Raw genomic sequence first — 17505 nt, 5'->3', positions numbered from 1 at the left:
CCAAAACTGTACACTGTCTCTCAATTACTCCTTGCTCATGGAACCATATTCAGCAATAATGGGGTTATGAATGGGATTAGGGAAAAAAACCTGAGAAAGAAAACAAAATGCAAGCAAACAACAGAAAGAGTGTAAATATTATGTTTTGTTCCACACTCAGTTCCCACCATCTACTCTCTGGGTATAAATGGCTCTCTTCATCACTGAACAATTGAAACTGTTTTGAGTCATCTCATGGTTGAAGAGAGCCCCATCTATCAGAATTGATCATCATATAGTCTTGTTGCTAGCATTTCTAATACAATATTAGATAGTAATGGCAATAGTGGGCAACCTTGTTCCACCCCTGATTTTATTGTGAATGGTTCCAGTTTATTCCCATTACATATGATGCTTACTGATGATTTTAAATAGATGCTAATGATATTTTAAGGAAAAGTCCATTTTTTCCTATACTCTCTAGTATTTTAATAAGAATGGATGTTGGATGTTATCAAATACTTTTTCTGCATGTATTGAGATAATCATATTTTTTGTTAATTTGGTTATCGATATGGTCAATTATGTTAGTAGTTCTCCTAATATTGATCCAGCCCTGTATTCCTGCTATAAATCCTACTTGGTCATGATGTATTGTACTGGGGGTGATTTTTTGTAATCTTTTTGCTAATATTTCATTTAAAATTTTTGTATCAATATTCATTAGGGAGATTGGTCTATAATTTTCTTTCTCTGTTTATATTCTACCTGGTTTAGGTATCAGTACCATGTTTGTGCTATAAAAGGAATTTGGTAGGAGTCCTTCATTCCCTAATTTGTCAAATAATTTATAAAGTATTGAGTTAATTGTTCTTTAAAAGTTTGGTAGAATTCACATGTAAATCCATCTGATCCTGGGGATGTTTTCTTAGCGAGTTGATTAATAACTTGTTGTATTTCTTTTTCTAAAATGGGACTATTTAAGTAATTTATTTCCTCTTCTGTTAATCTGGGCAACCTATATTTTTGTAGGTATTCTTCCCACTTGACTTATCAAATGTATTGGCATAAAGTTGGGCAAAGTATCTCCTAATTGCTGCTCTAATTTCCTCTTCATTGGTTAAAAGTTCTAGGAGAACAATTTTTGAGTCCCTGCGACAAAGAGAATTTTTTCTTGCTGAGGTAATTGGGGTTAAGTAATTTGCCCAGGATCACACAGCTAGGAAGTATTAAGTGTATGAGATCAGATTTGAACTGAGGTCCTCCTGAATTCAGGGCTGGTGCTCTATCCACTGTGCCACCTAGCTATCCCAAGAGAACATTTTGAGGCAAAATATGGATGATCTACATAACATTAAATTAACAAGATTTTGTACAAGTCAAATCAATGTAGCCAAGATTGGAAGGAAAACAGAAAACTGCGAGAAAAATTCTATAAACTATTTCTCAAATAAAGGTCTCATATGTCAAGTATATAAAGAACTTTGTCAGAGTTAGAAGAATGTGGAGGGTTCTGGAAAGGTGTCAGAGTAGGTCAGAAAACCTTTTTGACTTTCTATATTTCCAAACTCAAAAGAATTTTAAAAAATAGAAAAAAAAAGGAAATTTCTCCTCTGAAAAACAACTGGATCTGGAGAACAGATTGAGGAGAAATTATTCAAAAATAGTCAATATTAAATCAATCGTAAATAACAATTTAAAAAAGAATCTTGACAAAATATTCCATGAAATTTTTGAACAAGAATGTCAAACAGAAATAAAAGAAAAAACTTGCATATATATTTATGTATATATCACCTGAAAAAGATCCTAGGGAGGAAGCCTACAGGAATTTTGGTCATCGTTGTTTGTTAGTTGTTGAAGAGGACCATGACATCACATAAGTAATACATGAGTGAATTACAGTGAGTGAGGTTCTCACTTTCTCCTCCAAAGTCATCTGAATCTAATGGTAAGATATAGATCAGAATGACTAGAGATGGCTCTTGGATGAAGTGAGAGACTTTATCTTTTTTATGCTAAGATCTTTAACAGGTTTCAGTCTGACTGAGTCAATGCCCAATAAATCATTGTCTAGGTAAGAAATGATGCAGAAAGTGGCCTCTTTTACCTAGTCAAAAAAAAGTTTCAAAGCACCCAAGTTAATGAGAAAATATTGGAAACAACCTTAAAAAATTTGAATATCATGGAGCTACATTAAAGATTATACAAGACTCAGTCACTATTACATTGACAGACCATAGACCTTAGAATGTTATATATTGTAGAGCAAAAGAATGAATAGGAGTTATGACCAAGAGTAACTTACCTAGCAAGGTAACATACAATTGTTAATGGAAAAAACAAATTTTCATTTAATGAAATGAAAGAGTATTAGTTTTTTGTAGTGAAAACTCCAGAATGTATGGGAAAATTGGACAGGGAACTTTATGTAAATTTATGAGAACTTAGAAAATTTAAGGTAAGCACAAAGGACTAATTAGAATGGATTCTATAAGGTTATATTGCTTACTTCATATACATGAAAATATTTGCAACATTGTTATCACTATTTAGGTAGTTTTAAAGAAAGGCTAGTATTGAGCTGATTGGGTGTTGTAAAAACAAATACACCTGTATAGGAAGAATTAATAAAGAGTAATCATCTCATAGAAATGAAGCCTAAAAAGAAAAACTGATACAGAAGAGGTTAGTAGTGGGGAAGGCAAGTAGTACTAAAATCTTATCCTCATTAGGAATGGGTTATGTGATATGAATATTCATAATAATCAAAATGTTTGTTCAAAGTTTCCCCTATAATATTATTGCTGTTACAATGGACATGTGTGATGTGTGTACATATATTATACATGTGTATAATATATATACGCATAAAACACAAACACAAATTATGTATGTGCACACATATAGACACATATATGTATATGTGTATGCATACATATATGTATATATGCATGTATGTGTAAAAGTCTTCTACATTCAGAAAGAAACAAGAGGGCCAGGGGATGGGATGGTAGATAAGGGAGAGACTTTTAGTGTCAGGTTAAGAAATAGGAGGGCAAGATAGTGGGTAAGTAAAACAGAGGACTGAAGAGAGATAAGGTAAATGGAGAGAGAAGGATACTAAGGAAAAACAGGAAAGAGGAAAATATACATGTAATTGTAGCTTAAAATATGAATGGGACACATTCACCATAAAGTAGAAATGATGGCAGATTCAAAATTTGAATATAATGATAAATTGCTTTCAGGAACATTATAAAATTATTTTTAAATAACAATTTAAAAATTACATTAATTTAAAAATTATTTTGAAATTATTTTTACTGATTTACCAAAAAAAAAAAAAAAGCTCATTTGGAAGAGCAGAACTTCAGAGAAGCCAGGAATAAAATAAAATATATAATCACTACTATAAGACTATAAACTATAGTATAACAAACATCATTGCTGAAGTGTAAAAAGGATCATTTCAATTATTTTAAACTAAAATTTTGTAGTTTAAATAAAATCTATGTAGACAAAAATAGAAGGACTGCAGAAAATTGAGTAAAAAATGTTCACAGTCAATCTCTCAGATCAGATGAGACTGGGTCAAAATAATGCTATGGTGTAGGAAGTTATGAGTTGATTGATTTAGAAACATGGAAAGTCTTGAATCTATGAAGGAAGATACTACCCAGCCTCTGAAAGACAGATGGAAATAAGCAAAGTATATATACATATATGTATATGACTGCATATGAATATGTATGCATATGTTTATAAATATCTATATGTAATTGTAGCCTTCTTTAGGAAAGGGGGTGAAAAAGAAAAGGAAAAAGTAAAGTAAAAAGTGCACAGCAGAGAGTAAAAAAAAAAAAAAAACTCCACAAAGAAGAAAAGAAAGCATGGGCCATTCTGGAAAAATAGTTTTTCTTGACTTGAAAATTTATTGTTTAGATTTGAGTCTTCTATGCATTTCTGTGTAAATGGCAAGGTTTTTCTTTTATCTTTGCCATTTTGTAATTAAGTTTAAAATTTAAAAATCATTTTAAAAAATACCCCAGGGATAATCTAATTCCACGTCTTCATTTTACAGATAACTAAATTGAGGTCCACCCTATAATTCTAGATGACAAATAATATTGGTGATTAAAAAAACAAATTTATAATATAGTAATTCCCCAACTGATAATTTATCAAAATATGAATAGGCATTTTTTTAATGAAGCAATAAAAATATACATAGTCATATAAAGTAAATGCTCTAAATCACTATCGATTAAAGAAGTACAAATTAAAACAACTTTGAGTCATTAACAAATAAGGGACATGATAAATGTTGGAAGGAATGAGGAAAATTGGAACACTGATTTACTGTTGATGGAACAATAAACTGACCAATCAGTTTTGGACAGCGGTCTGGAAGTGTGCCCAAGAAGTTATAAAACTATGGAGACACTTTGAGCCAGCAATTCCTCTCTTTGATATGTTTACCAGGGTAATAAGGGGAAAAGGAAAAGAAAGTTAAAATAAAATATGAAAATAGAGTAGCAGCTGTCTTTGTGCTGGCAAAGAACTGGAAGTTGAGGAGATACCCAACAAGTGAGTTCAATAAGTTGTGATATATAATTTTGCTGGAATACCACTGGACTATAAGAAATGATTCCAGAAAACTATTGAAAGACTTGTTTGAAATGAAGAAGCGTGAAATGACAACAATCAAGTGAATATTGTCCATTTTAACAGCAATAGTACTATAGGGGAAACTTTGAACAAACAATCTGAGTATTATGAATATTCATATCCACTGCAATGTCCATGAAGGAAGATGTTATCCATATGTAGAGAAAGAAATGATAAACAGAAATATTCATAGTGGGGTTTAACATGTTTAAATATAAACTTACATACATAATTTTATTTAATGGTAGTTTTCTGTACAACAAGTTAGAGAGGGAAGAAGAAAAAAACTGCTAAATGCAAAGCAAAGAACAAAAAAGTTTCCAAAAAAAAAGGAAACAGTATGAAAGGAAAATTTGTGTTGTTATATATGTTGTTATATACAGAGAAATGTTTCTTTTTTTGTTTCTTTTTGGATTAAAATTAATATGAATAAAAATTTTAAAAAGAAAAACATAATTAACAAAAATTACAATAGAACATTGATAACAAAACTAAGTGAAAAAACAGTTCATGGGGGACTTTGATCTGACTCCCCAGTATTTTGGGGAGTAGACAGGATTATACTGTCTTTTATGAGTTAAAATGATTGATAATACAGATACTATAAAGCAAAGCTCTTAAAATCAATGTGCCTTTCCACTTCCCCCTGTTGATTTGCCTGTTTCCTCAGGGACAGCCCCAGTTGCTAGGACCCAGATAAATGCCAGCTCACGGGTGAGGTCTCTGTTCAGTAGCATCCACGGTCAGGGGAGGAGATGGGGTTCCAGGCTCAGCTCCTCTGCTCTCTGTTGCTCTGGATCTCAGGTGAGGGATTCCTCCTGCATGCATTACATTATTTGGCCATCCCTGGAATATGTCTGGGGGAGATTGGGAGAGAGAAGGAAATTTGGGCTATTCAGTTTCCCTTATTCATTCTTAATTGAAAATCCAGGACAGTGAAGTCATTGGGATCATGTTGTGTCTTTTCTTTTTGATTCCAGGTGCGAGAGGGGCCATTGTGGTGACTCAGTCTCCAGACTTTTTGTCAGTGTCTCCAGGAGAGAGGGTCACCATTAACTGTAAGACCAGCTCGGGTGTTAGTAATGAATTAAATTGGTACCAGCAGAAGAAGCCAGGGGAGGCTCCCAAGCTCCTAATTTATTATACAAACAACCTGCAAACTGGGGTCCCTGCCTGGTTCAGTGGTAGTGGCTCTGGGACAGATTTCTCCCTCACAATCAGCAGAGTGGAGGCAGAGGATGCTGCAGTCTATTACTGTCTGCAGCACTATGGCTCTCCCACAGTGATACAGCCCAGAACAAAAACCTGCCCAGCAGCTGCTGAGGGAGGTGTCAGTGCCCCAGGGGCTTCTCCTTTCCCTCAGCTAGGATGAGGACAGTGTGTCTGGGCTGCCTTGGGGGGTGGAGGTTTCCAGGTCTCAGAGGAAGATGCTGAGGCTATGTAAGTGCCAACCTTGATTTCTTTCCCACAATACACAATTAAATAATCAGTTCACACCCCAAACGTGGATACCCATGTCCCATACCTGACCAAGAGCCCCCTTTCCAAATCCTTAGAAATGCTCTTTGCTAGGAGACCTCCGGTACAGGGGGAATAGCTAGCACAGAAGCAGTGGATGGAGCCAGACATGTGGCCAGGAAGGCCTGAGTTCAAATCAGCCACTTCTTAGCTGTATGATGTGGGACGAGTCACTTAACCTTTGTTTTCTTTTTCTTGTCTGTAAAATGGAGATCACTATAGCAGCTGCCTTCTGGGGTGTTAGTGAGGATCAAGTAAGAAAATAATTGTGAATTGTTTAGCACTGTAGCTGTCACTCAGTAAGCACTGTAGAAATGTTAGCTATTATTATTATTATTATTATTATCATTAAGGCCTCTAGTCCTGGATCATCATCTTTGCCAAGGAAGCTGTTCTGAGATTAATTAAAAACTCGTCCTCTCTGTTCCTTCCCCGCTTTGCTCACATTTCTGGGCTTTGGTGCTGGGCTGAACAAGTCACACTCTCATCCTTGTCTCAGCCCCTCGAATACTTGCAGGCAGGTACTACATGCCCCATGTTGGTCCTCCCCCAAGCTCAGCCTCCCTAGTCCCTCAGACAACCTTCCTGTCTCTGGGTCTCTGACCCTTTTCCCATCCTGGCTGTCTCCCTCTTCCTGGACTCCAACCTGCCTCAGGCCATTCTCTAATGGGGCACCCAGGAGGGAAAGCCTGATTCCAGGGGAGCTCTGAACAGGCTAGACTAAGGCAAGGCTAGAACAGCTTGGGACCAAGGAGGGAGTTCCCGACTGCCTGATAGGGAAGGGATGGAGACAAAGGACAAAGACACACTTCAGGCAAGGCTACTCTGCAGATTCAGTTTGTTGGACTCTGTTTATTTGTAGGTTCACTGAGGCAGAACATCAGGAGAGTGTCACAGTCTGCTAGATACTCACTGGAGTCTGAGCCTTCCAGCTGTACAGATGCCAACTCAGCCATAGATGCCCATGCTGAGACCCCCTTTGGTCACATCCTTCCTAAATTCACTGGTTCACCCAAACCAGTGGGGCCCTTCTCCATTTTTCTGACCATCATCAGAAAAATGATTAACATAGGATCATCCAACAGTTGTCCAATACTTCTGAGCTTAGTTTTAGAGGATGTACTTTATTCTACTCCTTCCTAAGAATTTTGTTTCCATTTATTCTTCTCTTCCATATGTCTTTTTTTTTTTTACTTCTCTAAGCACCCTTAGGAAAACAAGAAATATAAGGATTGTACTGATGTAAATGGAAATAGAAGCATCAGAACAAAATGAAATGCTTCATCCCTGCAATGACCAAGCTTGATCTGGGAGAGGAGTTGAGAAATTGGACGTTCCCTACTTTGTGTTATGTTGCATTTATTTACCTCTTGGTTTCATTGAACTATCCCCCCCCCCCACTTTTTATTTTATAGTATTTGTTAAATTCCTTTAACTATAAGTGCATGCAGAGGTATATTTATAAATTAAAGTTTAAAAAATAAATAAATTTAAGTCAAAATAAAGTAGTATAATATAGAATTTATGGATGGATGTACTTCTTTTTGAGAAAAAAAATCTCCATACATTTCCTCCTCTTCCTTTCCTTTGGTTTTGTTTTAAGAGTGGTGTTACTGTGTATAAGAATGGGATGAAATTTGTTTGTGAATAAATATGACATTTAATAAAAAAATCAACCTAAAATAATTTTCAATCAACAGAAGGAAAGAAATCCTATTATAGAATTTATAAATACCTGTATACATTTTTGGGAAACAAATAACTTCCCCCAGGCAAAACAGTTCTTAGGGGAAATTTTATATCTCTGGATGGTTATATGACTTAAATAGAGAAAGAGGAGAGCATACAACTAAAAAGATAGAAATAGAACAAATTTAGAACCTCAATTAAATGCCAAATGAGATATTCTGAAAATAAAAAGAGAGATTAAGAAAATGAAGGTAAGAAAACCATTGAACTACTAAATAAAACTGAATTGGTTAAACCTTTTGTAAATATGGCTAGAAAAAGGAAAGAAAAAACCAAATTACCAGTCACAAAAATGAAAAGGGTGAACTTACCACCAATGAAGAGAAATTAAAGCAATACAGCTATTTTGCTTAAATGAATGCCAATTAATCTGAGAACCTAAATGAAATTGATGAATTTTACAAAAATATACATTACCCAGCTTAAGGAAGAGCAAATCAAATACTCAAATGATCTCATTTTAGTGGGGAAATTTTGAATAAGCCATCAATGAACTACCTGAGAAAAAATCTAGTTGCTGAGAAAATTGAAAAATGTATGGTAGAAACGAGATATCGACCAACATGTAACACCCAATACTAAGAGAAGGTCAGAATGGGTTCATGATTTAGACACAAAGAGTGATACTATCAGCAAATTAGTAGAGGATAACCATGAATTGGTTGTCAAATTTTCCTTGTGAACATTTCCAGCTCAAATAGAAGCAAGTACTCAAAATCAGTGCTTAATTTAATGTTTTCTTGGTAGTCTAGATGTGAGAAAGTGACGAACAAACTGCTAATAATGACAATTGCACATGAAAGTGGCTACATTTCTTAAGGCTACTTAATAGACATTTTTCAGCATAACACTATTATATTTATCATCAACCCTCCAGTTTCTCTAGTGTTGGGAAACAATGTTTCTTTAGTATCTTATTATATATTACATATGATGTGAGAACTGTGCCCTGTTCAGTTTTTTTGCATTGTTTTTTCTCCCTTTAAAAAAAAAATCTTTGCGACAAGGGAGATCTTGGTGACCTGAAGAGGTAACAAGGATGTAGTTGCATGTAAATATAATTTTAAAGCAAAACAATCAAATTATCTGAAGTCAAAATAAATAAAATATTTGTGACCTAGAGTTTGTTTTACATGCACTTTTTTGAAAATAACAACGAGGGGGACATTTATAAAGTGCTTTAAAATGTAGAAAGTGTTTTCTAAAATATCTTTTTTCAGGCACACAACTACACTAGGATGTGAGGGACATTTTAATGCCAAATTTAGAGGTGAAGAAGCTGGAATAAATGGAAATGGATAAATGACCTGGTCAGGCTTTCACAGCTAGTAAGCGTTGGGAGCTGTATTTGAATTCAGAGTCTCCCCATTCCAAGTCCAATTCCCTATCCACTGAACAACCCGGGCATCTCTAGTCAGGCTTGGTTGAGACAATCCTCTATGGTGACTGTTATCCCAGTTTTGCAACAGATCTGATGCCGAAGCAGGAGAGAAAATACAATCTGGAGGCTGCGGAGGGCAGCAGGGCTGAAGCCAGGGACCAGGGTACTTCTTTGGGACGGCGATGCTCATTGCCTGGGAGCTGAGGACAGGGACTGCCCGGGGGGAACAGGGACAGGACACAGTGATGGGGAGGAGCAATGTGGGACAGCTGCTGAGCACAGCCAAGACTCTAACCCAGTGAACCCCTGAGGGGCCGGCACAGGAGCAAGGATGGAGAGAAGTTGGGCTAGCCTGGGAGGGAGGGGGGGATATCGGGAAAGGCAGAGCTTGCAGGTGTCTCTGAGGAGGGGCCTGTGGATTGAAGGGAAATGTCCTAGTCTAGGGCTGAGAAGTTTCTTTTCACTTCTGTAACAAATTCTAGATTGGGAATCATGTTGGGATTTTGTGTGTTTTTTGGTTGTTGTTTGTTTGCTTTGTTTTGTTTTGAAGTCAGTCAGGGTTATTATTATTATTATTATTATTTTGCCCAGGGATTTGCCCAGGGACACACAGCTAAGAAATCGCAGAGATCACATTTTAACTCAGGTCCTCCTGACTCCAGGGCTGGTACTTTATCCACAATGTGACGTTTGGACCCTCCATCCCCCACTAGGTGCTTTCTAAAGAATGCTGGGGCTATCCGTTTGCATGGGAGTTCATGTCTCCAAATTCCCAGATCATCCCTGTGAAGTAAATGAAGAGGAGAGGGGTTTCCCTTACTTTCCAAGAAAGCTTGGTTTCTCATGCTGACATTTTAATGAATGAGGAAATTAATGAATAAAACAATGCTGATTAGGCACTTATCATGGACCAAACCCTGTGCTAAGAGCTGGAGACACTAAGGGAACAGTAAGATGGTCCCTGTTCCCTCAGAGCTGACAGAGGAATAGGGGGAGATTTCCACTGGAGGTTGGATTTTAAACCACCATATATTCCTCCGGGTACAACAACAAAATGAGGGTAATTCCTCTTTATTTATGTAATTTCTTCTAATCAAACCAGGTGGATTTCTGACATGAGCTATTTGCATTGTCCAGGGATTTCAGTAGCAGTAACTTTCTTCAATAGCTGCGGGATGCTGCAAAAACAAATAAATCATTACAGCAGTATTTATAGTAACATTAAGAAATGACTCCCCCCTATTGTACCAATTCCAAGGATTACAAAGTCTTTCTTTATGAACAGACAGTCACAGTAATCACTGAAAACACGGGGAAAATGTGATAAAAATCTGGAGTGATGGGCAGGTGCTTTAGGTTAGAATGGAGGGTGACCCCCTTGAGTCACTGACCATATATGTGAATCTCTTCCAGGCTGGTCCCATCCAGCTCCTGAGCTTTCTTGGCAGCTCTGAGGCTAATGGAGGCAAGGTAGGATCTACCCCACTGGGATATCCCCATCCCAGAGTACCAGAAGGGGACTGCTGCAGTGCTACAGCTCAGGGTTCTGGGCTAGCCAGGAGGGGAGATCACTGGGCCTGCCTCTGAGCAGAAGCCTCCCTCCCTGGCTGTTTTGCATGGCTCACTCCCAGCCCAGGAAGTTCCTGCTGAGAGCAGCTATAAAAAGGCAGCTGGGGAGGCAGGGGCTGGGCAGCTCAGACTCAGGCACATGGAGATGGGGTCCCAGGCTCAGATGCTCTTTCTCCTGTTGTTCTGGATCCCAGGTGAGTGAGGAAGAGCTGAGACAGGCCTGTCTTTTGTCCCTTTGACAGTACAGGAAGGGTCAGAGAGCAAATGTGTCTCTGCACTGGGGATCATGGGACAGGACTGAAGGTTCAATTCACCACAGCTTGAGAGAGATTCTCCTGCTGGGAATACGGCCCGGGGATGTTCTCACTGTTTCTCTTGTCTTTGTGATTCCAGATGCCCGAGGGGCCGTTGTGCTGACCCAGTCTCCAGCCTCCCTGGCTGCGTCTCCAGGAGAGAGAGTCACCATGTCCTGCAGGGCCAGTCAGGGTATTAATAACAACCTACACTGGTACCAACAGAAACCAGGCCAGGCCCCCAGGCTCCTCATCTACTATGCTAACAGCCTGGCATCCGGGGTCCCTGCCCGGTTCAGCGGCAGTGGGTATGGGACAGATTTCTCCCTCACAATCAGTAACATCGAGGCTGAGGACGCTGCAGTCTATTACTGTCAGCAGTGGTATAGCTCTCCTCCCACAGTGATACAGCCCCGAACAAAAACCTGCCCAGCAGCTGCTGAGGGAGCATCAGGGCCCCAGGGGCCTCTCCTTCCCCTCAGCTGGGCTGGGGGCAGCTTGTCTGGGCTGCCTCAGGGGGAGGTTTCTGGGTCTCAGAGGAAGATGCCGGGACTGTGAGAATACTCCCTGATTTATTTTCCAGCCAAGAATCCACCAAAATGAATCCAGAGTAGCTGCCCTGAAATAGGAGTCTCGTCCTCCGTGTCCATCACTTCTCTGCCAGGAGGGGGCAGCACACTTACTTCATCATTGGTCCCCTGGAGAGAAATGATTGGTCATTTTAGGGTCAGGATTTCTCCCCCATCTCTGCTGGATCCTTCCCCAGATCCTGCCCTCTAACTGTAGGTGCCCCTCGGGGCTCTATCTCGGCCCCCATTCTCTTCTCCTCTATATCACTTCCCTTGGTGACATCATCAGCTCCCATGGATTGAATTTCCATTGCTTTGCTAGAAGTCACAGGTCTCCCTCTCCTGCCCCATCTCTCTCCCACCCTCCAAGCTGGCATTTTAGACAACACAGATTGGAAACCCAGTAGACATTTTAACCTCACTGGGTCCTGTATGTGCCAAAATGTTTGTAGCAGCCCTTTTTGTAGTGGCTAGAAACTGGAAACTGAGTGGATGCCCATCAATTGGAGAATGGCTGAATAAGTTACAGTACATGAATGTTATGGAATATTATTGTTCCGTAAAAAATGACCGGCAGGAGGATTTCAGAAAGGCCTGGAGAAACATGAACTGATGCTGAGTGAAATGAGCAGGATCACGAGATCATTATATATTTCAACAACAATACTATATGAGGATCAATTCTGATGTAAGTGGCCATCTTCAACAATGAGAGGATCCAAATCAATTCTAATTGTTCAGTAATGAACAGAACCAAATTCACCCAGCAAAAGAACACTGGGAAATGAGTGTGGACTACAACATAGCATTTCCACTCTTTCTGTTATTGTTTGCTGCATTTTTGTTTTTCTTCCCAGGTTATTTTTACCTTCTTTCTAAATCCAACTTTTCTTCTGTAGCAAGAAAACTGTATAAATATGTATACATATATTGTATTTAACATATACTTTAACATATTTAACATGTATGGGACTACCTGCCATCTAGGGGAGGGGGTGAGGGGGAAGGAGGAGAAAAGTTGGAACAGAAGTTTTTGCAAGAGTCAATGTTGAAAAATTACCCATGTATGTGTTTTGTCAATAAAAAGCTATAAAAATAAATAAAATTATGTTTGTTTTTACCAAAAAATAAAAAAATAATAAACTGGATAGATCCAAATCAGAACTCGCTCTCTTTTTCACTTAATCATCCCCTTCCACCACTTTTCCCTGTAAATGAGCAAACAGCTATCCTTGAAATAATCTGACTCATACTGAACTCTCCACTGTCTCTCACTGCCTCTGCCCACCCCACATCTGAGTTCTATGCTGTAGCTTCTAGGGAGAATATAGCAATATCCCCCTAAAAGGCACCCCCCCACCTTGATCTTGGGAGTGGTCTAGTTAAAAATGATATACTTCTATGTGACCAGATGCTGAGCCCCCAAATACTGCTGACTGTCAGATCTGTGATCAACTAATAAGCAATAATAAAGAGGTGCTTAAACTTGTTCCAGGCTCAGAACATAATTAGGTGTCCACCACTTGACTAGTGATATTCCATGCCAAAAAACACACCTCCAGAAGATTCCCCATGAGCTCTACCCAAAGAATTATGGACATTGCACCTGTGCACAAAGTCAGAAGCAGAACACTCCTCAATTCCACCTCTAAGCTATAAAATTAGTATATCAGGCTGGTCCTTCTCACTTTTCCCTAAAAATTTACTTTCTAGATCCTGCTTTTTGCCAACTCCTTTTGGAATCTAAGCCTACTTTATTTGGCAATGCAATTATAATAAACTTTGTTCCTTGACTTGGAGATGGGTCCCCTTTGAATCCCTAGATGAGCTGTCACCAAAACCTAGCAATTTCCCCTTTGCAATCTCTCTCAGATATTCCTTCTCTTCTCCTCTGACCCGGCCAATGTCTGATGACCAGAACTGCTGAGGAAGCTGCCTGCCTTAGTCCTTTCCCCACCCTAATCCATCCTAATCCCCCCTCTCCCCCCCGCCGCTCTCATCCTTGTCACATCCCCTCGAATGCTTGCAGGCAGATACTGCATGCCCCATGTTGGGCCTCCCCCAAGCTCAGCCTCCCTGGCTCCTTCTGACAACCTTCCTGTCTCTGGGCCTCTGGCCCTTTCCCCATCCTGGCTGCCTCCCTCTGCTGGACACCAGCCTGCCTCAGGCCATTCTCTCATGGGGAACACAAGAGGGAAAGCAGGACTCCAGGGGAGCTCTCACCAGGAAGAGCCTAGAACAGCTTGGGATCTAGGAGGGAGTTACTGACCTCCTGAGCGGGAAGGGATGGACACAAAGGACAGACACACATGTGTCAGACACAGCTACTCTGCAGATTCAGTTTTTTGGACTCTGTTTATTTGTGGTTTCACTGAGATAGAGCATCAGGAGAGGGTCACAGTCTGTCAGACACTCACCAGAATCTGGGCCTTCCAGCTCAGCCATGCTGTGAGACCCCTTTTGTCATGTCCTACCTAAGTTCTCTGGGAGGGCTCCATCCAACCTCCTGGGACTCTTCTCCATTGTTCTGGACATCATCAGCACACAGTGGAGCTCACAGGTGTTCCAACAGTTGTCCCATTCTCTTGTCACCTATCATATTTTTGAGTTTACATTTGAATGATGTGTTATATTTTCTCCCTTCTTATGAATTCTTTCTTTCCACTTGTTCTTTGTTGCCATATGCCTCTCCACTGACTTCTGTAAGTATCACTAGGAATACAAGACACATAAGGATAGCAATGATGTAAATTTTTAAAAATCAAAATAAAACTGAATGTTTCATCTCCGCAATAACAAAGCTTGAGCTAGGGGAGGAGATCAAAAGTCAACTTTCCTCACTCTATCATATATTGTGCTGATTTTGTGGTTGGCTTTAATTAACTGTTACCCCTTGCTTTTTATTTTATATTTTTATATTTATATATATGTTATATTTCTTATCTAACATAAAAAGAAAAGATATAAAAGATATCAAAATAATGTAGTCATACTCCCAGAAAAACATGATGAAAAAAAGAGCCTGGACACTGTCTTCCAGGAAATTATCAAAGAGAACTGCCCAGAAGTCATAGGAACAGAGGAAAAAATAAACATTGAAAGGATTCATCGATCACCCACTGAAAGGAATCCTAAAATCAAAACACCAAGGAATATAGTGGCCAAATGCCAGAACCCTCAGATGAAAGAAAAAATATTGCAAGCGGCTAGAAAAACCCAATTCAAGTATCAAGGAGCCACAATAAGGATCACCCAGGATCTGGCAGCATCCACATTAAAAGATCGAAGGGCCTGGAATATGATATTCCGAAAGGCTAAGGAACTTGGTATGCAACCAAAAATAACTTACCCAGCGAGAATGAGCATCTTTTTCCAGGGAAGAAGATGGACATTCAACGAAGTAAGCGAATTTCATCTATTTCTGATGAAAAAAACAGAACTTAACAAAAAGTTTGATCTACAAATATAGAACTCAAGAGAAATCTAAAAAGGTAAAGATTAATCTTGGGAACTATATTTTGACTATATAGATGTATAAAGAATACATGTATACCTTGTTCTAGAAATTGATGTGGAAAGGACATTGTACCAGAAAAAGGGTAAAGTGGGGGTAGTACATCTCATGAAGAGGCATAGGAAACCTATTATATCTGAGAGAAAGAATGGAGGGGGATGAATATAGTGGGTATCTTACTGCCTTCAGAATTGGCTTTAAGTGAAAAATCTTAAGACATATTCAATCTATGGTGAAACTTCTCCCATCTCATTGAAAAGTGAGAAGGGAAAAGTGGAAAGGGAAGGAATAAGCTAAGCGGAAGGGAATACGGGAACTGGGAGGGAAAGGGGTAAGATAGGGGGAGGAACTCTAAGGCGGGGGAGGGACACTAAAAAGGGAGGGCTGTGAGAAGCAAGGGGTGCTCACAAGCTTAATACTTGGAAGGGGGGGAAAGGGGAAAGAAGGGAGGAAAGCATAAACCGGGGTTAACAAGATGGCAAGTAATACAGAAATGGTCATTCTAACCATAAACGTGAACGGGGTAAACTCCCCCATAAAGAGGAAGCGGTTAGCAGAATGGATTAAAAGCCAGAATCCTACAATATGTTGTTTACAGGAAACACACCTGAAGCGGGGAGATACATGCAGGTTAAAGGTAAAAGGTTGGAGCAAAATCTACTATGCTTCAGGTGAAGTCAAAAAAGCAGGGGTAGCCATCCTGATCTCAGATCAAGCTAAAGCAAAAATTGACCTAAATAAAAGAGATAAGGAAGGACACTATATCTTGCTAAAGGGTAGCATGGATAATGAAGCACTATCTATATTAAACATATATGCACCAAGTGGGGTAGCATCTAAATTCTTAAAAGAGAAACTAAGAGAGCTGCAAGAAGAAATAGACAGTAAAACTATAATAGTGGGAGATCTTAACCTTGCACTCTCAGAATTAGATAAATCAAACCACAAAATAAATAAGAAAGAAGTCAAAGAGGTAAATAGAATACTAGAAAAGTTAGATATGATAGATCTCTGGAGAAAATGTAATGGAGACAGAAAGGAATACACTTTCTTTTCAGCAGTTCATGGAACCTATACAAAAATTGACCATATATTAGGACATAAAAACCTCAAACTCAAATGTAGTAAGGCAGAAATAGTAAATGCATCCTTTTCAGACCACGATGCAATGAAAATTACATTCAACAAAAAAGCAGGGGGAAGTAGACCAAAAAATAATTGGAAACTAAATAATCTCATACTAAAGAATGATTGGGTGAAACAGCAAATCATAGACATAATTAATAACTTCACCCAAGAAAACGATAATAATGAGACATCATACCAAAATGTATGGGATGCAGCCAAAGCGGTAATAAGGGGAAATTTCATATCTCTAGAGGCCTATTTGTATAAAATAGAGAAAGAGAAGGTCAATGAATTGGGTTTGCAATTAAAAATGCTAGAAAAGGAACAAATTAAAAACCCCCAGTCAAACACTAAACTTGAAATTCTAAAAGTAAAAGGTGAGATCAATAAAATTGAAAGTAAAAAAACTATTGAATTGATTAATAAAACTAAGAGTTGGTTCTATGAAAAAACCAACAAAATAGACAAACCCTTAGTAAATCTGATTAAAAAAAGGAAAGAGGAAAATCAAATTGTTAGTCTTAAAAATGAAAAGGGAGAACTCACCACTAACGAAGAGGAAATTAGAGCAATAATTAGGAGTTACTTTGCCCAACTTTATGCCAATAAATTCGACAACTTAAATGAAATAGAAAAATACCTCCAAAAATACAGCTTGCCCAAACTAACAGAGGAAGAAGTAAATATCCTAAACAGTCCCATCTCAGAAAAAGAAATAGAACAAACTATCAATCAACTCCCTAAGAAAAAATCCCCAGGACCAGATGGATTTACATGTGAATTCTACCAAACATTTAAAGAACAATTAACTCCAATGTTATATAAACTATTTGAAAAAATAGGGATTGAAGGAGTCCTACCAAACTCCTTTTATGACACAGATATGGTACTGATACCTAAACCAGGTAGGCTGAAAACAGAGAAAGAAAATTATAGACCAATCTCCCTAATGAATATTGATGCTAAAATCTTAAATAAAATATTAGCAAAAAGATTACAGAAAATTGTCACCAGGATAATACACTATGACCAAGTAGGATTTATACCAGGAATGCAGGGCTGGTTCAATATTAGGAAAACTATTAGCATAATTGACTATATCAATAACCAAACAAACAAAAACCACATGATCAT

General features: G+C 38.5%; 1 gene segment (V, D, J or C); it reads left to right on the top strand.

Annotated features, from left to right (window-relative positions):
• Positions 1–10951: 10951 nt before the first annotated feature.
• On the top strand, positions 10952–11733 carry LOC127547521 (immunoglobulin kappa variable 3-15-like). The segment is given in 2 exon segments: positions 10952–11061; positions 11261–11733. Coding segments are annotated over 2 exon segments (513 nt in total).
• The last annotated feature ends 5772 nt before the right edge of the window (positions 11734–17505 follow it).

This window comes from Antechinus flavipes, chromosome 2 (genome assembly GCF_016432865.1).
Source record: "Antechinus flavipes isolate AdamAnt ecotype Samford, QLD, Australia chromosome 2, AdamAnt_v2, whole genome shotgun sequence".
Lineage (NCBI taxonomy): Eukaryota > Metazoa > Chordata > Mammalia > Dasyuromorphia > Dasyuridae > Antechinus > Antechinus flavipes.
The sequence above is the reverse complement of the archived record's forward strand: the minus strand, read 5'-3'. Positions and strand labels throughout refer to the sequence as shown.